General features: G+C 38.1%; 2 protein-coding genes across 3 annotated transcripts in view; both read right to left on the reverse strand.

Moving 5' to 3' along the window:
• The window catches only part of LOC134537705 (ATP-sensitive inward rectifier potassium channel 12-like), a 302579-nt gene that overhangs the window by 150370 nt on the left and 125138 nt on the right, over nucleotides 1-27071 (reverse strand). The window lies entirely within an intron of this gene.
• On the reverse strand, nucleotides 22451-25995 carry LOC134537703 (uncharacterized). The gene is made up of 2 exons (XM_063378428.1): nucleotides 23604-25995; nucleotides 22451-23567 (listed from the first exon to the last, which is right to left on the reverse strand). Exon 1 carries the CDS (start codon nucleotides 25257-25259, stop codon nucleotides 23625-23627), a length of 1635 nt encoding a protein of 544 aa, XP_063234498.1. The 5' UTR covers nucleotides 25260-25995; the 3' UTR covers nucleotides 22451-23567; nucleotides 23604-23624.

A 27071-nucleotide genomic window follows, 5' to 3' on the forward strand; every position in this document is an offset into this window, starting at 1 on the left:
CCCCCTTACTTTATTTAAAGTAAATGTTCTTCTAGCGGCGAAGTTTTGCAGAATCTCTCTCTCTCTCTCTCTCTCTCTCTCTCTCTCTCTCTCTCTCTCTCTCTCTCTCTCTCTCGGACGTCAGGGCGTAACTGAAATACGACCGCATTTTAATCAACAAAAGAGCGGCTGGCACCCGAGCGCAAACTCATTACGTATGGTAATGAACTCCGGACGGCTTTAAGTTCTTGACCTGCCTCGGGTGTTTAGCATCTTGGACGAGTCTCAAGGACCAGGGGAAGAAGAATAAAGAGAATGGAATCAGATTATCGGTCAGGCGCCTTGCTTCAGCGTTAGAAATCAACTCTTCGGTAGTTTTGTCTCACACGAAGCAAATGGAAAGAAAAGGGAAACTACTAGTATCTGTTTGATTGCATAGTAAGAAAAAGATGGGTTTTTGGCCGAAAGTGAATAATGTGACTATCGTTACAGTCACCGTTCAAGTCAAAATAAAGCTTAAGTTTTCACTAAATCAATATTTAATATGAGTAAAAGCTATTATAATCTATAATATATAAATGAATCGCAAAATGTGTTGGTAAGCGCATAACTCAACAACGCCTGGACCAATTTGGCCAATTATTTTTTTAAATGTTCGTTGAAGTTCAAAGATGGTTTTTACGGCGAGAAAAATTCGAATAATTGCCGGAAAACCCCTAAAACCAGCCCTCTTCTTTTTCCCATACAAACGTTTTCCAACTAAAACGAGCACTCATTGTTGTTTAAACAATGTAGGTATGTTCCTAACGTCAAAAAGTCAATTTGCACTTTATTACCTCTGTACAAAGTTCAATCATATCTATCAAAACAGTGTGCGTTGGAGCACAGAAAAAAAAAAAATAAACCAAAATCGAATAGTTCAATTTGGTCGGCTTCGCGATATTATTTAATTTGTTTTACTTTAAAATGCATCAGTTTTCAAGTCATTACATCAGTCAAACAAAACCAGCGTTACCAAAAGTATTTCGTAAGTTTAAGTTTTTATTATTTCTTTTCCCTATTTTAAATACGGCTTGAAGGATTTGACTTCAAGTCATATCAAATTTAAAAAAAGTTGAAACAACAACAAACTGTCAATGTCAGTGTTTTTTTTTCTTGGATTTTAGGTTACCTACCCTAATGAGTTTGCTTTTGTCAACTTATACACGAAACAAATTCTTACCTATATAGTATTTTGTGCAGTGTTTATTTACCTATGATCGCTAATTATTGCATGTGACAAAATAATCTATAATATAGATATGCCTCCTATTAGACGAATCAATTCAGATAGAAGAACCCGAAATGCTACAAACCAAGCTAATTACCGATCTAATCATGCACTACAATAAAAATAAAAATTATTATGTTTCACATGATTAACAATAAAGAGATCACTTATTTTTTATTTATCTTTTTATTTATATGTTTTATTTAATTATATTTCTTATTCACAACACCCTATTAGGGTGACGGTTCTGTTCAGGAGAATTTTTTGCCCCGACTATAAAATATGTAGGAACAAAAAAATGTCACATTACAAATCATTTTGACAGAACTTTATTGCAATTTAATTAGGCAGTACGAAGTCTGCCGGGTCAGCTAGTTGCCTATAAAAATAATGATGGAATAATATGCTGCCTTATAAGATTTCGAACAATTTGTTTTAACTTTTCATAACTATTGGACATTCATCTTTTAATTATTTTAATATTTTGATTTAAACTAGGCATTGAAAACGAACGAATCTACACACGCAGAAACATTCTAATTTGACAAGGTTATGGATGGCAAAAACATTGGCTAAATTTGCGGATGTTATTGCAAACCGAAGGTAGTTATTAAAGTTGTTAGATGTTTTTATATAACAACAACAACCAACAAAAATTAATAAAACTTCGAACAGTATCGTTTTTTTAAACAATATCGATGACATCAATACAATCGAGGTAATCACCGTATGCTATAGTTATTAAGTAGCTGTTGTAATAAATTGTAATACCAAACTTAATATCAAACCGCTTTTGTAGCCATCATGCTTGATACATTCAAAATCTATTATCAAAATTTTTCATTATTTCAAAGACAGTACCTATCTTCTACACACACATACAAAATGTTGATTCAATACCGAACCGCACAAAAATTGTAGGACAACAAATAACAATATAATGTTTGGGGAGGTTCCATCACAAAAGGTTTTTTGTATTGAAGTGTTTCATAAACTTCTATCTTACTTGTACATCATTCGAGTAAGGAATTTTGCCCAAGCACAACCATATTTATGTCCGAGGAATTTCCTGACTTTTAAGTGATCTCATTCATTGAATTCGTGACTTTTATTCGCTATTTTCCAAATCTTGTCTATTTATAAAATTATAAATCTAATTAGTTTAATTTAATTTAAGACACCTTAAAAGATCCGTTTTTCATCTATGTATTTTTTCTTTACATTTCCGTACACTTAAGTACCTTATTAAATAAAAGTTTTATATTAAGTTTGACCTGCTCCTCTAATGGAGTTTTAGTTTTCTTCGACGAGTATTTGATGTGTAACCTCTTGGCTCTCGGAACACGTCATCAGGTTGGCGTTATGTTTGTGATTGGAACGAAGGTCGCATGGAACAGAATTGTTTAATCACAGTGCTGCCATCCGTGGTGGATGGCGGGAACTAAAGTTCACAAAAAATCAAAGGGAAACTTTACAGTATTAACTGCTAAGTGAATTAAAACAAGATGAACAGTATTTGAATAAAATTCAATTTCGAAAATCAGGCTCAAAAACCGAGGTTTTACTATTTTTTATCCAAGTCATTTTCGCTTTTATAGGAGCCGTTTCGTCATCCATTATAAAGGAAAGCCCCTAAACGTCAGAATCACGCCAACGGACGGGGTCAGAGATCCCACCGACCTCTGCGGCTCGGTGACACTGACCGCCTCCCCCCCCCCCCCCCCCCCCCCCGCAAAGAACTCAGCCCGGTTCGTTAAGCGAATGTAAATAGACGCACGCCACTAATCCTGATCCCGGGGACACACGGCTATTATATTTAGATAGATAATTTTAGCCGCGCTAGGAGCAACTGTGACCTCGCAGCAGTCGATGGTCTAGTCGTTTGTCTTCTTAAAAATAACACCCCTCTTCCCCTCCCAACCCCCCACCGTATCACCACTCACCGTCATTGACCTCCGCGGAAGAAAAAAAAAAACACGCTGTAATATATATATTTTTTTGTAAATGGAACAAAATATTCACGTAAAATTACAGATGTTGGTAAAATTGTAAATTCACATAAAAACAACTGTATCACTGCAAAAATAGTGTTCGCAGTAATACTGGGTTTGGATTTTCACCCAGGCATTTATGCTCTGTATTAAGCTTATTTCTTTGTAAGCCGCCGTTCCCTGAGTAGCTTTCCAGTATTAACTGCGTACGTTAATAAGCATAATAAAACAACATAATGTCAGATTATAGTGATAGTATATTCGATTATCTTTTCCATGGCTAAAAAAAATTATGCTTGAATGAAACATCAATTTAAATATAATTTTATGTAACAATTTTGTTAAGAAATTCTCAGTATTATCTCGAAAACGTATTACACATATGCAAAAATAACCATAGTCACGTGTTGTACTATGTTACAATATCTTTCTTGAAGTATTACCAACTAATTCTTGGCAGCTGGTTTCCAAAGGATTCTTTTTTTTTAAAAGTACAGACAATATGTTTCCTTCTGAATAGCTTCCATAATGCGTGTGCGAGAGAGAATCTAAGTACGAGGTGGAAGAAGGCATGGTGGCAACTCGTCAATTACTGACATAAAAAAATAAAATAAAAAGTGAGCAATAGTCAAAAGTAGAACAATTTCGGCGGAAATATAAATATCATCGCCAGTTATTTGGGATGTAGACTAAAATACGACACGGCTGGTTTTAGCGGCCGATTGGTAATTAAGGACTTCGTTATTCTTATTTTTAGTAGAGCTTGAAAGTGTGTCATAACAAGTAAAGAAGAACATACAAAAAATACATAAAAATTTTAATACTCATATTTCCTTTCAAATACATTACTGTATCCAGTGTCCACCGAACTACTGTTATCAGAACACAATAAAAGTGGTAATAAAGGACGCAAAGAGCCTTTGATTTCAGCCCTGGTGCCTGACAGCAATGAAAGAGTCTCACACGTGCCTTATGAGCGAAAAAGCTGAGTGCACATCTGAAACGAGTAGGCCTATTTCAGAAGTGATTTCTAGGCAATAATATTAAATCTTACAACATCTGAATTATATGATTTTTATATTCACCCTCCATATTCCTAACATGATTGGTAGCACAGCGAGGTAGCGCACGCTTTCTAATATGAAGGCACATGGTTCAAATCTCATCACTGCGAAGTTTTTACTTTATTTAGTAATATAATAATAATGTTGAATCTTCTAAATAAGGTTAAAGTTGGTTGTATAAGTATCTACAGACTTATTTCAGTTGTTTGAACAAAAACAAATATATAAACACATACTTATGATTTGAAATATTTCAGGTTTATATTTAAGTAATGCCATAGAAGTATAAAATCTAACGTGTGCAGAAACTGTATAGTATTAATTTTTTTAGTGAATTTTAACAAAATGGACGTATTAAAAAAATCCTTGTCGAAAATCAGGTCCAAAGCCGGGGTTTTATTGGAGACGATTCTAATAGTTTCAAATTTCCAGTTGTTTCGTGCTGCTAATTGCTATATTATTTTGATGGTGGCAAGCAACATTAACGATTAAGCAGAGAGTTCTAACGGCGGGCGCAAAAAAGAATGTGTGAGATTCGCATCGAAAATTTTTCAGTTTTTGAAAAGCGAATATTTTATTTATCACGCTCGGCATTATTTTTTAAGAATTCTACGTTACATTCCGTGTCCGAGTTTCGTATTATAAGTGTATTTGCAAAATGGAAAAACGTGAGAACACATGAGTACAGAAAGATTACGCTCAACAATTTTGTTAGTTTTATGGTTTTTGTTAGTGTGGACGATCTCCCACACGACCTTTCCCGGTGACTGGGATGGAGGGGGGACGCAAAGGGCGCGCAGACGGCGCTGCTGTCGCGACGGCGGATGTAGGAACCACGGCCCTGGAAGAGGGGGGGGGGGGGCGGACTGAAGGATCGGCGAGTCAGGAGAGGGAGGGGATGGAAATAAACCCTGCCGACGGACACCTCACCCGCCGGTGACGTCATGGAGGTCGGCATGGAGGGGGGGGAGGAAGTGTCTCGCAGTCTGGGACAGACCAGTGACCCACCGGTGCAGCGGCTAAGAACACAGCACGTCTAATGGAGTCTTCGAATAACATAATCAAAAATAAAATTTAAAAAAAAAAAACATTAAAAAATTACAATATTTTTATAGAAAAAAATTAAAATAAGACAACTGTATTAGAAGTTCGATTTTAATGCTAACATACATAATCATGCATTGTCACTTTTGAATATTACGTAATATATATTTATTTTATTGACAAGAATACTTAAAAATGAATCACTTAGGTATGTATGTATAGCTACATTTTTATATAGGATAGCAAAGACGTTTTAAGAAAGCTCGAATAAGGTTTCTAAAACTTCAGACTGAGTAAAAAAAAATCACAATGAAACTGGTGACCATTTTTTTGGGGACATTAGAGAATTTTTTAAACCATTAAATTAGATATGTGATTAATTTTAGTCCTAGTACTACGTTTTACATACGAGATATATAGATTGCCGGGACTGGTACATGTAGCAATCAATTTAATAAATGTAGTTAAATTTTTTGTCTGGCGGTCTAAGCGGTACAACAAACAGCTCAGTTGACGTGATCACCCGAGTCGAGTCTAGCAGGTTCTGAGCCTGTTATTTGGCATTTTTCATTTACTAAGGCAACGTGTCTCGTCTCATCTATGGAACTTACGGGGTTAACAATGTTATTTTATGGTGTGGTAATAAAAGTACAGAAAAAATATAAAATCATGTTGCATAATAACCATTCTGTACCTAAATTTCGTATTTAATATAAATGTGAATACGTCCACTCCCTCTTCTTGAATTACACCTTTTTAAAATTACAAATTAGAAACAAAACAATATATGAAAACCATTTTCAGGGTGTGGAAAAATTTTCTTAGACCCTATTTTTAATTTGATTGACTTCTTGTGCAGCTCTCTGCATTATTTTGCGGGTAAACACTGAGGCATCGTAAAATAATTACTTTTCTTTGAATGAATCTTGCAATTTGTAAGATTGTTTTGAAAATATTTTTTTTACATACAATATTGCTGGTAACACTGTATGTCAAAGAGAAACCTCAATAAAGAACAATAAAGGTGAAAACGGAAAAACAAAAAAAAAGCCAAAAATGAGCCGATGTCAAAAGTTACATGCATAGACAGCACAGATAATTACTTGCAAGTAATTAGTTAGGAGAACATATCACAGCACAGACGATCACAATGGGCTGGCAACTATGAGACAGTCGCAACAAGAACAGTAAATTGAAACAAAAAAAAACATCATAACGGAAAAACCAAACGATAATTATATATATATAACTTATTTATATATATATTTACGAGTAAAATGTGGGGGAACTGGGTTCGTAAGGGATAGCCCAAATAAGTTTATTACAATAATTCTATTAATTAATAATATTTACACTACTAATAAATAATTGTACTTAAAAATTTCTGATCACCAAACACTTTAACTTAAAAAATTTAATTCGCAAGTCACTCAATGTCTGTCAAGTTCCACAGTTCGCACTCCTCACTGGAGCTAGGCTCGACAGTGATTCGCTCCTTCGTGCCTGTCCTCACACGCACACAGCCTCGCGCCACTCAGTCGCACTCTAACAGTCACATTTCTCCTCGTCGGACCACTCTTCGCCGGTGTCTCATTTCCCTTCACTCGCGGAACTCTCCGAACTCTCGGAACTCCCGCGGAGGCCGGCGTCGTCGCTTATATGCCCGTGGCGTCCTTCTGGAAGGGACTAGAGCGGTTGTGACGTGTCGCGTCATCCCGGGCCGACCCGACGCCCGAAAAGGTCCAGAAAGGCGGCGTTTATTCGCGCCACTCCGCGCGGCGGCCTCGGGGAAACCCGCAGAATTCCCAGGCCGCTTGAAGTGTCAATGACAATAGTCCGCGGTGGGACGGTGAGCGGGCAGCGGAGGGGGATGGTTAGCCAGGCACTTGTAATCCGGCCGGGCACACGTGACATGCGTGACGTCAGCGCCCGTGCAGGGCCGCAGCCAGACTCGCTGGAAGGCCCGCTCAGGTGCCTGGCACGAGCCACGGCCTTTCCTCCTGCACGCATGTAACAAATATTATTTACTGGTATTGGTTTGATTTGTTAATAAATTTGCAGTTATCGCTAGCATATTCACAATGAGTGCACTGAAGAAACTTTTTTGTTTTCTGCTAGCAAACATAAAATATTTTTTCATCGTAGACCATACGAAATAATAATGTGAGTTGGCTACAAAATAATTTTCTAGTGTCCATGCAACGGCTTATTAGAGACAGAAAATGTTCGCCGTCACTAATAAATTTGTTATTCTGCCATCCGAAACAATATATTTGGAGAGGACTGCACCGGCTGCCACATTGCAGCCAGACGCACCGAACGAGGCCGCCCAGTGACGCAGTCCCGTCACGGACCCCCGAGGCCCGCTCCGGAGTACCACACATCACGACCCTGAGGCGGGCTCCGGGTCGTAAGGACAGTCAGCTCTGCCCGGCGCTCGTCCCGGGGTGGACGTGAGACAGAGGGCTGCCTCGCGGCACTCCCGGCCCGGGGGAAACACCACCACGTGCTGGCTCCAGTGACGTCAATGGGACGCTAAGTTTAGGGCGGGCGCGCGCGAGGGGACGCGGAAATAGACGCCCGCCGTCCCTTTATTCCCCCCGCGGCCCGCGGTCGCCTGGACGCCTGGCCGTGGGCGGGGGAGGGGGGAGAGGTTCCGCGACAGAGCCAGGGACGCAACTAGACTAGGTTCCACCCGGGGCGATAACTCATCTTAGCGCCCCCTCCACAAACCAAACAAACCAAAACTTTTCCCGACAACACCTCACATCACCACATCATTATAATATTCCACTATTAAAAATATTTTTTCATTCAGCTTAGACGGTAAATAAATTGATTTATTTGCAGTCATTTTAATTTTTAATGCTTCGCAAGTTGGTTAGAAAACGATGAATATATATATTTTTAATATTTGACGATATGCATGTATGTATCTTTCAATACAAATAGTTCAGTTCATCTGCCTCCCAAGATTTTTTTTTTAATGTTCTGACACTACAATATTCACGTAAATATAAAACTTCCCCAAATGTGGTGTCCGGGGCACAAGCCCTGTCTGCCCGCCTATAACTGCGTCCCTGGACAAAGCGTCACTTCACCTGCCGTTTGTTTGCCGCGTGCTACGCAGCTCGTCTCAGATCTAACAGTCGTCAGAAGTGATGCCGATGGTCTGCGTATCCTTCGGCCGCTGTTGACAACTTCCGTGGTCGGCAGTGCTTGCAAACGAACAGCTTGCTTTGCAAGTGACAGTTGAGGAAATAAGCACCACTGATTACCTTTTTTTAAAGGTTAACGGATTTTTTTTAGACAAGTTATACTTTTATAAATTTTAATTTGCGGACTTTTCAACGGAGAATTAACCTCAAAATAGATGAGAGTTCTTCGTAATTTCAAATAACTGAATCTTCTTGAAAACTGCACCGTATTTTGATTTCCGATCAGCATGTTTCTTTCTAAATAAGATAGAACTAACACTTGGACAAAATATGAATATTCTCAACAAGTTTTTGAAAGGTTTGTTAATATACCGACAATAATCTTTTGGGTTCGTGTTCAAAGAAAGTGATCTCAGTGTCCGTATATTTACGAAGATCCCTGGTAATTTGTAACTAGTGTTCTTCGTAGATTGAAGGTGAACATTTTGACGTGACAACGTCTAATAAATCGATGAACGCCGGCTGTACGCACGAAAAAGTGTCTCATAACGCACATTGTCCCGTTACGCGGTGTCCCGTTACGCTCATTGTACGCTTGCGCCGCATCTCTCTCTCTTCCACTCGATTGGAACAACCATCGACTTGGCTTTTTCGAGGCACATTAAACTTGAAACACTCCCATTCGTTTCCTACTTTTCCTATCATCGTCCTATCTTTAACATAATAACACATATTGGAAGAAGTTAAATAGCAAACATGTATAAAAGTTATAGTTAAAATAATCTGTTCGTTAAAGCAATAAACATATTTGAATTAATGAGTGCAAATAAAAGTAATTTTATCAATTAAATTGTAGATTTCATTTCACTCCTTCTTTGTATTCATACAAAATAGTGATAATTCAATAAAAATGATTCAATTTTATTCATGAAAGTATGCAATCATTTCATTAATATTTTGTTATGACGTTGTCACGTTAAACTATCTTCCGTAAACTGACTTTACAGACAACCAATTTTTTTAACAGTGTACCCGACACAGACACGCGTCCGTATGTCGTCGTTGTGTCGTCCATAACACCTGTTTATTTTCATCTTTGTGTTCGTAAGTTTACCGTGTTGTACAGTTTCGTTGTCTGTTTGAATTTCCTTCTGTTGTTACCCCACAGTGTTCTTCTGTGCTGTTATTCCGCAGAGGGTGCAATAAAACGGTAACCAATGAACTTATTTGATCCCAAAGAGTCTTGAAGAGAAGCCAGGAAAAATTCAATAAATACTACATACTTCTGGCTATTTAAGCTGATACACACACGTTCGTGTGTTAGGCAAAGCAAAATGACCAGATAAACAAATTTATATTCAATATACAGATAGAACTCGAACTTAATTGTCGAACTAGCGTCTACTATGTAAACACATGGCTCAATCAAGTAGTTGAGTATTACTAGCTTTCACGAAAGAAATATATTCAGACAGCTGGATAAAGGTAACTGGTTTATTTCAGTGATGTCATTATTATGATGAATATTATCGAAGACATGATATGACTGAAAAATAAATAAACAGTATAAAAGTTATTGGCATTGCATCATTCACGTTTCTTTGTGTCTGGTCTGCTGTTTAGGCCCGGCCTATAGGAACACATACGGTGCGAGAGCTTAATTAAAAAAACCAAGCGATTTGAAAACTGCTCAATAATTTAAAAATAATAGGCTACATGAGCAACTTTTAAGTCGCTGCGACAGAGGGACAGAAAGTCACCCGTGTGTATTGGCCCTTAAAGATCCGACACATATTCCATGTTGGCTATTTCATATTCTTGTAATTTATATTATTTAATGACTGTTTCTGTAAATTTATCAGAATTTCTGTCTTGCATTTGGAAGCCAATTTTGTCACCCGTTACTTAGTGTTATATTAAAACCGGTCAAAATTCACGCGATAATGTTCATAATTATGATCACTTGTGTCACATAAAACACAGCTCGCGAAAAACAATTAGTAAAATATCTTGTGTCGAAACTGGCGACCAAAAAACCGCAAAAGTTGCTATCGTGAAACATTTACAGGAATACGCAGTAATTATTTTTCTTTGTAAATGGAACATAAATATTTATGTAAAATTACAGATTTGTTTGTAAATTTGTACATTAACTTGAGAACAAATGTATCACTACAAAATAAAGTTCTCCGTAATACTGAGTTCAGATTCTTTCCCGGTTATTTTATTATCTGTGTCGTCCAAGTACCTACAATGGTTAAAGTTATTCGAAAACTGTTTCCTGAATATCTTTCCAATATTAACTGCGCACATTAATTGACATAATAAGACCAAATAATGTACAATTATTATATATTCTATTACATTTTACATTTTTGAATGAAACACCAATTAAAATATAAAATTATGCGCCAAAATGCATAAAGAAATATTCAGTATAATCTCGAAAAAACATTTATTTTATATATGCAAAAAAAACCATAGCCATGTGTTGTACAAATTTACAATATCTGTCTTGTATTTTTCACAAACTATTTCTTGGCAATTGGTTTCCAAAAAGAAATCTTTCGTGAAAGTAGAGCACTTGAATGAAAGTAGCGATGTCCACGGGTCGGCTGTCACTGCGGAGGTGGAGCGACACACGACCAGCGCTTGGCGACCTGCCATTGGCGCGGCGGCAGCAAGGGGGCGTGTCCGTTTTAGGCATCCACCCCCCACCCCTCCACCCGCGCACCTGTGAACCGCCGCCTCACCCGTTCAGGGACGCCGGCTTCGGCGACGACGATGACGTTAAGACCGTGGGAGGCGCCAGAGCGTAGCTACGCGGAATTTCACTTCACTTGTGGAGGAGGGGTGGGGTGGGGGAGCTGCGAACACGTCGCTCAAGGAAAAATCAGCAGACGCAAGAACATAACTAGAGACCGGAAAAATTCGCTGATTCATTTCACGATATGCTAGAATCCAAACAACTGTACATTTATATTGCTTCTGTGATTGGCTTACAGTTTTTCTGAAGGACTTTTAGCCAATGGGAAACCTTCAACCAAAAAAGTATCGAATCGCAAGCGTCCCAGTTGACAAGTGTCACGAGTCAATAGCCAATGAGCAAGTGGCATTTGCCTGAGTATGTAGAGGGTTGCGGAGTCTATCCTAGAGGTCATCGAAAGCGCGAATTTTTCCAGTCTCTAAACATAACAGTAGCCTATACACATGCATAATGCGTAACATTCTAAACTCTACATCCGAATAAGTGGTTTGAATCAGTGGCATTAAAATAAATTATACTCTATCAATTCTTTTTTTATTTTATGCTGTGATTGAAATTTAATCAATAATATCATTGTAACTGGTTGATTATAAATGATTTTACTATCTAAACCTTAAATGCAAGATTAAAATTTATGAACTGAATTACGAGCACGAAATCATGTGTTGTAGAATTGTGAATTACTAATTTGCTGTGAAATTAATTATTTTTGGTTCTTTACTCATAAATAAATAACAATTTGGGTTAGCAAAACCTCTGAAAAATACACCTCTTTTAGACTTCATTGATAACATTTTTTTAAAGTTTATTTACCAATGATATCTTAAAAACAGTTTTACAACAAATGCCACATCAAAACTGGTAAACTGTTTACCTCAACAGTTGTGTAACAGGCTGACTTCAGTAACAGTCACAGAACGATCCGTGAATGGTAAATTTTAATTTTTGTTTATAATGGGTCCATGTGGTACAGGAACATGGGAAGCCTGCTATTCACTAAGTCTTTTCAACACGCCCGAATATTACCTTCGTGTAGCCCTTTTTTTTAAGTTAAAAAACAAAACGAGAAAAATATTTCAAACTTGAAGCAAGTATCTTTATTACATCACAGGTTATCTTTATTGCGCAATAGGTTCTGATTTTAAAGGCCTACTATTTGCAAGCACAGCACGCACGGCGGCGCTCTCGTTACTGCACAGGAAAATGCTAAAACGGTTAATTACGTGTGAAGTTCAAAAAAGCCCAAGGTACACGAAGGTTAGTATTCTAACGTGTTGAAAAGACTTTGTGAATGAATGGTAGGTTCCCCGCAGGGACACGCATTGTACTACTACATGGGCGTGGTCAGGATTTGTAGGCCCAAGTTAGTTATAAGAATATATTTTGGACAGACCTGTTTCTGGGGGTTACGGAATACATCCCGAGATTTCTCCACCGTGATTTTTTATTTTTTACGTGAAAATGTCTATTCGCTCATTACAGTGATAGTCGGTCATACTTTCTTGCCTGGCAAAATACCTCCAGATTTGAATTTCTAATAACTACGAGATTAATAATGCGTCAAATGTCATCTTTATTTTCACGCCGAAGTCGTTCCAAGCTATACACTCGTCGTTAACTTGAAAGTTTAAAGACCCGAATGGACACGTGTCCGAGCTGACTTCTGCAAATAGACGGCGGGTGTTATTTCCGGCGACGCGTACGAGCTGTCCGTCACTCCAGCCAGAGGCAGCGGACGAGGAGAGTGTTTTCGTAATCCCCTCTCCTCGAAATCCACGCCCGCGACGCCAGGGCGAGGGAAAAAGGAGTTCTCCTAAGGAGACGGCGAACATGGGTCAAGTCGTCGTTCGTGACGATGATAAAACGCTTTCCACGACAGTCAGCGGCCAGTACGACCCAAAAAAGCCGGGGTTAAATTTATGGGGTGCGTCCGGTGTTTTGTAAGTTTTTTTTTTTTTTTTTTTTTTTTTTTTTTTCGCCTTGGGAAATCTGGGGCTGGTGACTTGCCTAAAGTGTGCACGCCTTCCAACCAGACACGTCTCACAGAAAGCCGCGTCGTATTGCAGGCCTCACTCAGCCCGCGTCCGGATTCGGAACGTAGTCTCGATCTTTTATAAAGCCCCAAAGGAAAAAAACAATTGCATAGAGTTACGTCAGGAGACCTGCGAAAAAGAGCTCTGTCATCTCGACCATTGCTACCAATCTAACGGTCAGGGACTTCGACGTTCAACCACTCTCGAATAAATCGATTCCAAATCGGGAAGGGCTCCATCCTGTTGCCAAAAAAAGGTTTACAAGTTCGCCCTCGACTAATCGGGGAAAGAGTCTTTTTTTTTTTTTAAACATAGGTGGCGCTGCAAGCGAGAAAACAACAAACCAGAACTCGTGCATGAGCTTATCTAAAACTGTTTGAGTTACTGTTTAATTGTGACCTTGAACCAACACTCTACAACGCTTACAGCTGTTACTATTTAATGTATGACTGGGACATTCTTTTGTGAACAAGACTGTAATTATAAGTACTTTTACCCCGGAAGTTACATCACGAGAGCTATCACGAGGGGAACGGGGGCTAAACCCCAGGGACATGGACCCTCGGTTGAGTTTCAAGATAGTTTTTCAAACTTGGGTTTATCCTGGTAGGACGAAAATTACAAGTCTATTCCCGATACCTAGAATTAAATGGAAACCTTACCATTTATGTGGTACGCATATATTACGTTTGCGTGTAGGCCTACGTGTCAATGTTTATAGTCTTTAAATTGCTTTTTATAATTGTAGCGTTTTAAAAGTTGTACATTGGGCCGTAGAGAGGGGGTCCGACTAAATTATTTTCCTCCGGGCACTTAGTTTTTCTGAATTCCCCGCCCGAACTGGAAGTGATGTATCCAGGTGAATGTGTGTACTTCTCGTGCACTTGCAGGCAAAATATCGTCCCCATTTTGAAAAGCGCTGTTGTTTCAGTTTTGATCATAATACTTTAAAATTTAGAATGCCAATTAAATCATTTTCATTTTATTGTTTCTCAGGATTACGGAGTAAATGAAAAAAATATATATGCGAAGGAGTATTTCAGTACTCGCCAATGATGTGTAACATATAACCTCTGTAACGAAAAAATTCATGTGATCTCCAGTTGCAAATACACGTATAATACTAAATTTGACGTAAAATTCTTTAAAATATTGCCGATTGGGTTAAACACATGCAAATAGTATTTTTAACTGCATTTCTGGACGTTAATCTCACGTAGTTTCCGCACCCGCCGTTAGAATTCGTTGCCGAATCAGCTACGTCGACTATCGAATCATTGGATTCGCAGAACTAAACTATACAATGAAACGGCTCCGATAAAAGCGAAAAAAAAAAAAAATACTAACCCCGGCTTTGGATCAGATTTTAGACAATAAATATTATTTACATCTTGTTAAAATTCATCAAACAGTTGATACTACTATAAATATTCCCTTTGTATTTGTGAAATTTTGTTCACACCAGCTGCCACAGATGGTTACATATTTCCGTTCTTTGACGTCCGCCGCATTCACAAAATTTCACCCACCAAATGCCGTATACCGAGAGAAGATGTTAGTAAAAAAAAAGTAATAATATTGTTAAGTGTCAGGATAGCAGAGTTCGGGAAGGTTAGCTCAGTTAAATAAATTTATGCTAATTTATTCTTTACGCCATTATTTATGCCTTCTTTTATGACCTTCAGCAGTCTAATATATGTGCGCACAACTTACTTAATCCACTACGTGCAGCTTTACTGGAACTTTTCTCAACAATGAGTCAAACAAAACGTCGGATATTTTTCCTTCGAACTTCACGCAAATAAACTTCACAAGCCAAGCCAACTTAAAGAACACTCGAGTTCTAAAGTTTTACGAAAATGAAACATCGGAAAGTTTCCTTCAGTTTCTATAACCTCCCATAATGATCGTTTGACTGCGCAAAAAGATAACAGACTATAAAGACTTCGATAATATACAAAAGAATTGAACGTCTGGTAGTATCTTTTCGTCCATTTCATATTTGCAACCATGGTGTGGCCTATATATTATATATTATATATATTATATATACATATATATAAGGAACATAAATATTCGTGTAAAATCATCACAAATATTTGTAAATTTGTACGTTTACATGAAAACAACTGCATCACTAAAAAAATAGTATTCGCAGTCATACTGGGTTAATATTCTTACCCGGGCATGTGTGCTTTGTGTTAGCCCAGTACCTCCAATAATTTAAGTTATTTGTAAACCGTTCCCTGAATATATTTCCAGTATTAACTGCGCTCATTCATAAGCATAATAAAACCAAATAAAGACCAATTATTAAATATTTTATTATATTTCAAATGGTTTAAAATTTTGCTTGAATGAAACTCGATTAAAATATAAAATGTTGTGCCAATTTTCGTAAGAAATACTCGACGTTATCTCGAAAAAACGTACTTCATATTTGCAAAAATAACCACAGCCGTGTGTTGCACAAAGTTACAATATCTTTCTTGTAATATTACAAACTATTATTTGGCAACTGGTTTCCAAAGGAATATTTCGTAAAAGCACAAAACCTACAAAAGCCCTCGAAAATGAATCAAAAAATCCCCACAATGACATAAAAATAATTTTTCCCTTTAAAAATGGGATTTTTTAATATTTTTAATTTAATTTTATTTTTTGTAAAGTAATTTAGGCTATTTTTAAGTAATTTCTAAAGTCAAAGAGCATCCAAGACGGCGACTCGACAGTCCATGTTTGGAGCGGCTTCTCGCGCTCTCTGCTCGAGGGACTCTACACGTCTGTACGTCGGCCGCCGCTGGAAGACTCCGCCGCGAGGCTATTCATAGCTCCGCGGGTCGTTAGCTCTGCCGATTCGCCGTCCCTCCTCCCCTTCCTCGTCAGTTGTCCAGGCAGAGCGACCGCCGACCACCTTCTGAAAAGAACCCTCGCTGGAGCTTTACTTAATCCCAACTTCCCAACTCCGCAACGATCACCAAGAACACGTATTATTTTCGAGAAAAGATTTCCGGAAACACGTACGCGTTAAAACTTTGTAGCATTGTCTGTGTTTAGTGGTTGGTTGGGATTTCAAGTACATGTCTATTTAGTGTCAGCAAACCAATCACAGTCATCCAGTGCGGAAGCAAACGCGTCCTAAATGACCCGGCCAAACAAGGGCAATGTCTTCTCTTGGAGACGTACGCCAATTACAAGGGAACAATAGCCAGCGCAGACTGATGAGTCTAATGAACAATCCGATTTTTTTACGCGAAAAAAAAGAACACGCCCCTAACAATCACCTTCCGCGAAGAAATATATCGCAGAAATTTACATTTGGTCTTTAAATTGTCTGCAAGCATTTTCTTTTGCGTTCTAAGCATTTTCATTAATCTCTAAAATATATAACCTCTGTAATACGGAAAAGAAAAAAAAAATATTAGTTATGTTATTACAGTTTAAAGAATTGACGAAAATTGATCACAACAGAGTCAATATACGAGTTAAATGGCGCCAGAAGTTGGTCCGCCATCCGGACGAAATAAACGAAAAAATGAGCTCTGCGCATGCGCGGAAGTTTGATCAGCAGATAAGGTCACGGATAGGACACCAAAATCGGTTCCCTAAAAAACAAGGGACTGGCCGTGTCCCATCGTAAGGGACATGCAGATTTCGCGAAAAGATTTCGAGACTAGATGAAAGTTAAAACACTGTAGCATCGCCTGTGTTTCGAGATTGGGTGAGTTTCTCCCAGGTACATGTCGATTGTAACAACACCAATCACAGTGATTCAGTGCGGAAGTAAACGCGTCCTGAGTGGCTCGGTCAGTCAAGGCAACGACTTCTCCCGCTGACGTCCGCCAATCACAAGGAAGAAACCGCTGATGCGGGTATACCTAGTCTAATAAGTGTTCAGATCTTTTCGCGAAAAATTCCTGCCCCTACCCATCGTGCTCTAGGAAAACGGTAAGGGTGCAGGTGTAGCATATTATCTTCGTGTCTTGGAAAGCCAGCCTAAAAACACTACCGTCTCGAGTCGCAGCCCCGCAAATGGCGCGTGGGCAAATTTTGAAAAAAATAATTAATTTGCAAACCGTGCAGCGCGGGGCGTGGGGACGTCGATATTTCCTCGCCTTCTCGCACCTGCCTTTGAATATATATACTGTATAGAAGTCGCCAGCCCAGGTTAAAACTTCTAATACGGTTTTGAGGTAGTTGGTTAATTCACCGCCGCAATCGCCACCATCTCTAGGGAATCGACTTGTGGTGGTCCCTGGCGGACAAGTGTCGAACTCTTCAAACACCCATTCCCCCTCCCGTTGAACGAACTTGAGCTGCAGTGAATGATAGATGGGGGGTGCGGGGAATGACAGCGGGCGACAGCGCTGCGCTCTAACGTGTAAATAACAACTAAGACGATACAGGGCGTTACGGCAGCGCACTGCAGCGGTGAAGTTCCCAAGTTGCTCATCTTACGCTTTTGAAAAACGTAGAGTAAATCCTATCTACTCGCGACTTCTATACAGTATATATATTCAAAGCACCTGCCGAGCGAACACGGCCTCGCCTCGCTCGCAAGCAGCCCGCGCCGCGGTAAAAATAAACAGTGGTCGACCGCCAAATTCCTGCGGCCGGTCCAAATTGTTACGGAGGCGCGCGCGCCAGCAACAAGTGTCCGCTTCTCTCGCGCCACCGTCCATTAGAAATGCCCGGCAAGTGTTTCTAAAGATAACGCTTTGAGGCCTATCCCAAGCACATTCTACTCGATTTCGGGCCCGATATACACAAGGGGTGGTACAAATTTATCTGGACCCCAACGTGCTTCGTGTATGTTTAAGTTTTGTGTGATTTTTAACCGATTTCAAATTAAGGACGTTCTCAATTTATCTGTATGCATATTGTTATGGGTAGTTTTCACCATAATAATATATTTTTTTAACATTGAAAATGGAATATTTGTCTTCAAGACAGAGATCACAAATCAAGAAGTTCTCAAAGACATATGCAATAGTGTTATTGACAGTATTATTGCAGTGACTTCTCAGGGAAAACTAATTTTAGCAGCCAGTCATAATTAACTTCAGCACTACCAAATTATAAGCATTTTGCAATAAAATAATAAAAAAACAAGAAGACTTTTGTTAACAATTTTATATTTACATAGAAGCATGTACCTTAATATACTTTTCCAAATAATTTCCACCAATATTAAGATACATATCATTTCGTACAGCCAGCTTTTGAATCCCATAATCATAGAAGTATTGCGCCTAACTTAACGACCTCTGATAACGACGAAATCGTAAAACGTCTGTTATATTTCACTTTTTCCGTCAAATTTCTGCACCAAATCTTCAGTGAAGACAGACGGTCACCCACTTCGTTTCGCAAATGAACATTCGTGCGGCCATATTTAAAAGCCCCAACCCATTTCCGTACCATTCCATCGGTCACAATGTTCTCTCCTTACACTTCACTGATCTCACGATGAATTTCAGCCGCTTTCATGCCTTCAGCGCTAAGAAAACAAATCACAGCGCGTGTTTTACAGTCGGCGGGATTCTCAATCGGCGGAGGCTTTTTAAATACTCGCAAACAAATGTAAACACAGTTGAATGTTTCCGTAATGGCGTCTGTGACCTGCCAACAGATGCAGTTACAAATCCCACATGCGCGGAATGCCGATCGCATTTCAAAAAGGGTAAATACTTAAAACAAAAAATTAAAGAAAAACCCTTCTATAGGTATACCTACTATGATTTTAATATAGCCAAGTTTGAAAATTAGACACTAGAAAATGGGCGCGGTCTGACAACTATTGAAACCAAGATGAAGTCATTCGGTTGCTATCTCTCTTGGTCAGGGCCGGCGACCCCATCAGGCCAGTCAGGCGACCGCCAAGGGCGGCAACAATTAAGGGCTGCAAAACGGGAGGGGGAAAATCCTAATGTTACTGAAAATATCAAGTTTAATGCAAAACGTTACTCTTCAACATTGATTTCTGTGTTCATATATAATTTTCATTTTATTAAATTCACTGGTTTGCTTTTAATATTTTATTTTACAGAGCATTGAAACTGGCACGTTCTTTAAATGATGCGTGCAATGGGGAATTTGATTTGATGCAGTTTTTATTGTAAATTTTTTTTTTTTTCGGAATTTTTCCATAGTAAACAATGCAAAACGGCAATGGCATATGTCCAAAAATAAAACTGAATTAAATTGAAAATTGGTTTTATAACAAAGCGAATGCTAGCGCTGCTTGAAGAAAGTTATTGTGGAAGACATCTTGTTTTACTCACATTTGCACAGCATCGCTTTCCACATCATTTGAAGAGTAGGGAAAAAAATAACCGTCTTTCTTCGTCACTGTGTTTTTTTTTTTTTTTTTAGTTTCGAAGATATGTCTTTATTTGAAATTTGGTACAACGTCAACATAAAATACGTTCTTCTGTGATTTTTTTTCACGTGATAATGTCTTATAAATCGATGAACTCCGGCTGCACGCACGAAAAAGCATGACTCATTGTCACGTTCCGCCTGAGCCGAGCGTCCAAGAACCGGCTAACCATCGTGCGAGAAAATTTTCTATAATATCAAACAGGTAAATAATGGTGGCTTTTTAAAAGCAGCAATTTAAAAAAAAATTGATATGATGCTATCACGTAAAATTATCGTCCGTAAACCGACTTAACAGACAATTCCCCCCCCCCCCCCATTTTTTTTTTTAATTTTCTTATCTACAGAGTGCGGTGATTTGAATTCACGGGAGGGGCGGGCGAAAGCTACTTTTTTTTTTGTTTCGGGGTGGCAGGCCTGGCCGCGCCGACCCTGCTGCTGTCGGCGGGAGTGGACGGACTCACGGGACGGACTCCCGCGAGCATGCACGTGGTCTGCGGGGCGGGAGTAAACTTCCTGGTGTCTAATGGCCGCGCGCTGACAGCAGGCTCTGCGCGTCTGGAGAAGTGTCTGCGTCCCGTCGCCCGTCGCCGAGTTCTGGGCCTCGCCGTCGATGTGTGTCACGGTTCCGGCTTGTTCGAGAACATCATTCCTGTAGTATGACAGTGCTATATATGTGTGTGTAAATGGAACAGAAATATTCATGTGAAATTACAGATATTTGCGAATTCGCACATTTACCATGAAAAACAACTGTATCACTACAAAACAGCGTTCGCAGCAACACTAGGTTCGGATTCTTACCCGGTCATTTATGTTTCGTGTTGTCCTAGTACCTCCAAAAGTTTAAAGATATTTGTAAAAAAAAAAAAACCTTTCCCTGAATAGCTTTCCAGTATTAACTGCACACAATTTTAAGCATGATACAATAAAATGAAGTCAAATTTTTGCCTTAAAGAAATCTAAATCTATCATATTAGATTTTTTTTTACTGGTAAGATTAAGAACAAATTTATTCGTAAAATTGAACAGGTTTATGAAAGAATTTTTGCTAGTTAAGAAATCATGTGGTGATAATAGAATATTTTTATATTAAATATATATAGTACTCTATGTTATTGTGTAATGCATTCTTTAGTTTTATAGTTCAAGTGTATTTTTTTTTATCGTTCAAGAGGATAATTAAAATATGAAGTTTCATTTCCAACGCTCGTGACGGTGACGAATCCATTTTCAATTGTTTTTATTTTTTGTTTCAATTATATATAACAATATATATAAATGTTATCTTTAAAAGATTTGTGCAATGGGAGTGCATGACTTGATGTAAGTTTTTGGACATACGCCATTGCTAAGAACTTTTTCTGTTGAAGAAAAACTAATAAATAAAATAAATAAATAAAAATACACAAAAAAAAGACAAAAAACACACAAAATTGAGCAAACAATTGATGTTGTCAACAAGGATATGAACACCACAAAATATTCCGAAACGAATATGGTCAACAAACAAAGAAAAATGTACTAAGAGAACGAAAAAAAACCCCCCACAAATGATGACAACACAAAAATATTGAACCCAAAATAATTCAGCACAACAGTTGAAACGAGACAAAAACACGACAAAACGAAAAGACAAACAAACAAAATAGTTTTACCAAAACAGAAACAAGCGACGTTTGGTGTTCATATCCTTGTTGACAACAGCAATTGTTTGCTTAATTTTGTGTGTTTTTTGTCTTTTTTGGGTCTTTTTATTTATTTTTTTTTATTAGTTTTTCTTCAACAGAAAAAGTTCTTAGCAATGGCGTATGTCCAAAAACTTACATCAAGTCAATATATATAAATCATACACTGTATTTTCAGTGAAACCTACCAAAAATATCACAAAATGTATTCTTAAATTTGTTTGGGTTCGTTTACGTCCATCTAGGTAGTTCAGTCAGAAAACACAATCTCCGTTACTTAGGACCTCTGAGGTCATGAGATTTTCTAACTTTCTGCATTTCACTTTTGAGGTAATATTTGTGCACAATTACACTCGTGAACAGCCTGGCTTCACAACAATACTTTAACACAAATTCAGTTACGTTTAGACAACCTTTTAAAGCTTTGGCGTCAGTTAAGTGCATACCGGTAAGCATAAAAATTTTTTTCAGTTACAGACTTACTATGTATTTTCATACAATACCGTAAGGAATCGCCTCAATTAATTTACTAAGCCATGGTAGGTAAAAGTATTTATTCGCTTTTGTGCGACGAATGCTGCATAATCACTAACATAAACACTTATTAGTCGCAGGAAAAAACCTTTACTTGTTCTTGTGAGATGGCGTCACTTCTTAAAGGTCTTAAAGGTTCTTAATTTAAGCTAAACACACTTAACATCGTTTCAAAATGCTGTCCTCCCATTGGCTGGCTTATACGCTTATAAACATTACCAGGCGTAACAGATCAGAATTCAAACATAAATATTAAACTGTAAATATCCCAAATTAGTTTATTTTAAAATACAATCGTTTGACATTACAACATCCTCATTAAAGGGTGCATTGTTTGGATGACAACATATATAATTTCCTCCTAGAGGGGTCTAGACAATTGAATTGCTGCCGAATATGTGTAGGCATACAGTCTGTTGTGGCATGGACACGTACACAATATAGAACATAACAATGATGTAAGAAAAATTATATGAATAATAAACTTTCAATGTTTATATTAAAAAAACGTTTGTACGAGACAAATGTGTCGTTTCTGTGCAATGCTGAGTGAGTTGTGTCTTAACGAGAGTATTCGCAGACATGTATCTAAAAAAATCGCCCTATGTAGGTAACTGAGTTTTTTAAACCTCCATCGTCAGTTTTATAAATCACTTTGATTTTAATCATACATGGAAGGATGATGAAATCATTAATGTAGCTCTGCGAATATAATTTTTAAGCAAACTCTGTTGAAACCATGTCGTTTAAATTTTGTTGATTTAAAATTTTCAATAACTTCTTTCTTTTTCAAGAGGGGTCGAAGTCACGGAGAAATGATGATTTTGATAAACATCTAAATGCAATTATGTTTATCATATCATTTTGCGCTGAAACTTTCAACTGGAGAAAGTTTGACAAATTTTCAAGCTTAGCCCCAGTTTTTCTCTAGTTTATCGATTTTCTTCCAAGTTGATAACTTTCCGTCTCCCTTGTCGGAAACTTCTTGCCCTCTTTTCGGCCGCTTCTACTCAACGTAGCGCCTTGGCTACTCCAGTGGCGGGTAGCTGCGAAAGTGAAGGTGAGTTTCGGGGCTTTGCGACGTGCCCTGCCGGCCTGAGTTACACACGCCCTCCGGACACAAACTGGGCTAATCTAATCAGCCATTGGCGAAGCGCGAGACAATTTACTGAATTGATTTCAAAGCTATTTTCACTTCACGCCGCTAGATTCCACTTAAAACACATTGTAAAAAAACGTAGTTGAATCGATCCATGCAAAAAGGTCTTTAGTCCTAAATAAGTGTTTTTGAGAAAAACACAAAAAACTGTCTGCGCCAGAAGATTTTAATAATATAATAACACCTTTTTTTAATATGGTACCTAACAATTTCACCACTCATATGAATTATCTATATTACTGTTCTTGTATATAGTTTGTCGAAAAAAAATTATAAAATATGTTGGACTGAAGCCATTTTTGCATGGAAAAGTATTTTATTAAACACTCTTTTATATTTTATTGTTATTTTAGTATATATATTATTTTAATTGTTTCTTATCCAACAAAATGGTAGAAAAGAAGATACAATATGTTATATTTTACTACATATTAGTTTATTTACTCATGTACAGTGTGTCAAAAATTAAATTATATACAGTTAGTTAATCATCTTGTACCTACAAATCAATGTTCTCCAGTTAATCATCTTGTACCTACAAATCAATGTTCTCCAGTTAATCATCTTGTACTTCCAAATCAATGTTTTCAGCTGTTGGCCAGTTAGAAATATCAATGTAAAATTGTTTATGCTCCTCGGGAATATAGGGCAGAAGTTTTCGTATGTCATCTAGTTTCTTTTTTTTAATGGGGACCTTCCCTTCTGGATAAGCAATGCATGGTGGAAATTCGGGGTTCGTCATTGCTTGCCGCAAACAAAAAGTATGTAGTACCATACCATTGATAAATTTTCGTGCAACAATTGTTCCAGGCATTTCTTGACTAAAAGAAAAATGCATGAAGGAACTTATGCCAAACTGTTGCTTATCATCTTTCGGAACTGATCTCGGGCGCGTTTCTTCTGAAACGACAGACTTTTTGTAATATTGAGGCCACCAATTTTTGTAATCGAATATGTGTTCCGATTTCACATGTGTCACCATAAACTTATTATTATTACTGCTCTTGATTACTAATTCAGTGATTTCTCTTAAGGAATATAAACGGTCATGTTTCCTCAGCTGTCTTTTAATCATTGAAAAATCTCGGTCACAGGGGAGAAACGAATGACCCCTGATGGGGAAGAACTGTTTTATTTTATTAAATCGACCAGTTTGTGTTAAAGCCAATAACAAACGTGCCAGTGAGTGGTTTTTGTTTTGGCCAGAACAGTTGTCAGAGAAAATCCTTATCTCCTTAATTTCTGGAGGAACCGTGTTCAAATAATCCGTTAAAAGTGAGCACACTTCATTTGGGCCTTTGTTGGCTGTACCCTCATGATAAAGGTATAACATAGCACTATGTTCCTTTATGTTATGTATGCAGCAAACATTGACTGTTAACTGCCTCATATAGAAAGTCTCTTGAACTGGGATTCGTGGCAATTGAATATTTTGCATATAATCCATACAGATGGACAGAACGTGTGGTTCAGTTTTGCAGTCTCGTTCTTTTTTAAGTTCATTATAAAACTTCTTTGCCCTCCTTCTGTGAATCATTAGTTCCGCTGCCGCACACCTCTTGGCTGCTTCATTTATGTGAGGGCTTTTAATTTTAAGTTTTAACTCCTCACAAGTACAGCAGCAATCAACCTGGGGTCTGCCAAATGATAGAGAAAAGTTTTCATTGAAAAACTTAATGAAAAACTGATAACTGCAGTTAATGTCAGGATTTTTATCTTTGAATAGATTATACATGGACTTTACAGACAGTCTGGCATCGAGATATGATTTTGTTTTACCAGTGTATTTTGTGCATTTAACTGGAAAGCTAAGAATGTGGTTTCTGATTTTTTCCCGAACTTCAGGTGGAAGTGTGTTAGCACTTGATGTTTTCCCTCTTTCATCAACGGGACTTTTGCCCAATAAAGCAAGTTTTCTAATCCTCTTCACTCGTTTATCAGTAATAGCAAACAATGATAAGAAAGCTTTGTAACATACCTCTCTCTTTACATGGCCTATAATAACATAGTATTTGTAAACTTTGTCAACAATTCTTGCCCCCTCTTTCTTCCGAGGTCGACGGCGATCAACATCATGTATATCAATCAGAGATTGAATAAATGTGTCTTGTTGATTTTTTGTAGGCAAATCATGCAAACGTCTTAGCACATCAATAGCTTCATCATCTGAGATCTTCTCAAAACACTTCATTCTCTGACATCTGAAAACAAAACGATAAATATTTTTGTGATTGTTGGAAAATAAAGGAAATATATATAGTGCATTGAGAGATTTAGGCCTACTAAAACTTATTCTCTTGATATCAGAAATACATAAGTAAGTGCCTAATATTGTAATGTATATAACAAATACAAGCTTTAGATAACATTGGTAGTTATAGACCTACCTGCATGGAGGTCCTGTTGTTCTGGCTGGAATCAAATTGCCTTTGGAGGTTAGGTATTCCTCCCCTTTACATCTTGCAGTTTTTCTTATATTTCTTTTCCAAGAAGATGGTGTACTTTTCCTCTTTATACCTCTTTCTTCTACATTGTCTGTGCCTTCACTTTCTGATGACATTATTTAACAATATCTTTGTATAAAACTTACTAATTTACCATCATTTAACAAACAAACTGCATATTCAACATTCTTTTGTTATAAACATTTTGAATAACAGGTTAGGAAACATAATGTCACAGAATATTTCAATAGTGCGCCGCTACAACAAAAATTCCCAAACTTTATTCCATGCAAAAGGGGCTTCAGTCCAGGACTGAAGCCCTTGCTGCATGGAACAGTGAAATTAACAGTCTGTTACTACGGTAACAGTGCATTGGACTGAAGTCTTTTTGGCGTAGAAATGTGTATCTACCTTCTTAGGTAATGTTGCATATTCAAACTGGAATTGCGGAAAAAATGGACTGAAGCCCTTTTTGCATGGACCAATTCAGTTACACTCACTCCACACCGCCATGTTCGCTGACATCACTTGTTTCGCGTATTTCTTAACGGGTTTCCTATATTGTCCCTATTACAGGATTTGCTAATACACAAAAATCGAAACAAAATAATTCACTATTTTATATCACTAACTCTGGTATATATATTAAAATTCAATAGAATCTTCAAAAGTTTTCTATCTCTCTCTAAAAATAAGCAGGGGTGCAAATCTGTAGGATGAACAAGGACCCTCCTCCTCCCCCCCCCCCCCCCCCCCCCCCAAACCAAGAGTTTTGGGCGTGTGTTTTAAACAACACGAGTCATCTCTGAATACGGTGATTTTACGTTGTACTTTTCCCATATTTTGGTCTCTATCCATGCAATAAGCAGGAAATTTATAAATATAAATAAAGTTTTCCATAAAACATAGGTTTGAAGTTTACCCCGTTTCACAGTCACGATTTTGCAAGCAAGTAGACATCCCTCAGCGAGGGACTTCTTAATTCCAGGGGTGCGTGTCCATCTACACCCCCACCCCCTTCTACACCCAAGGCCACAATAAATCAATAGCTTGCTGTCGCATTGCATCTTCCGCGTGATGGTGTGAATTGCGCTATTACGAGATTCCAACACGTGAGCGGTAAATAGCTTCGGAAAAACTAGACGAACAAGGAATTGGAGACTGGTGGGGCTTGTGGGGGAAGGGGGTGGAGATGTCGACGGGACAAACGGTAAGAGACGTATCGGGGTCAGGGGGAAAACCTCTCGGACCGCGGGGTTGAATTCGGGTCAGAATCGGTGGAGAAGTAGGTTGTGACAATGGCTCCTCTTCTGGGCGGTGCGTTTGATCCTCGTGTTTACGTTCCAGCCCCTGGGCGGTCGTTACAATGCGTCTTCCCCGCGAGGCGTTGCCAACTGCCGCGGACTAAAGTTAGCTGAAACGTGAAGACGGAAAAAGAGCTTCAAAATGTAAGCATTCATTCACTTAACTCGCTAACAGTATGCTTCTCTGTTCTTCAATATTAATGTTAGCATGAAATTTATCAAACGATAAGTAGCTATCTATCCAAATAACAATGT

Source organism: Bacillus rossius, chromosome 12 (genome assembly GCF_032445375.1).
Source record: "Bacillus rossius redtenbacheri isolate Brsri chromosome 12, Brsri_v3, whole genome shotgun sequence".
NCBI classification, from domain to species: domain Eukaryota; kingdom Metazoa; phylum Arthropoda; class Insecta; order Phasmatodea; family Bacillidae; genus Bacillus; species Bacillus rossius.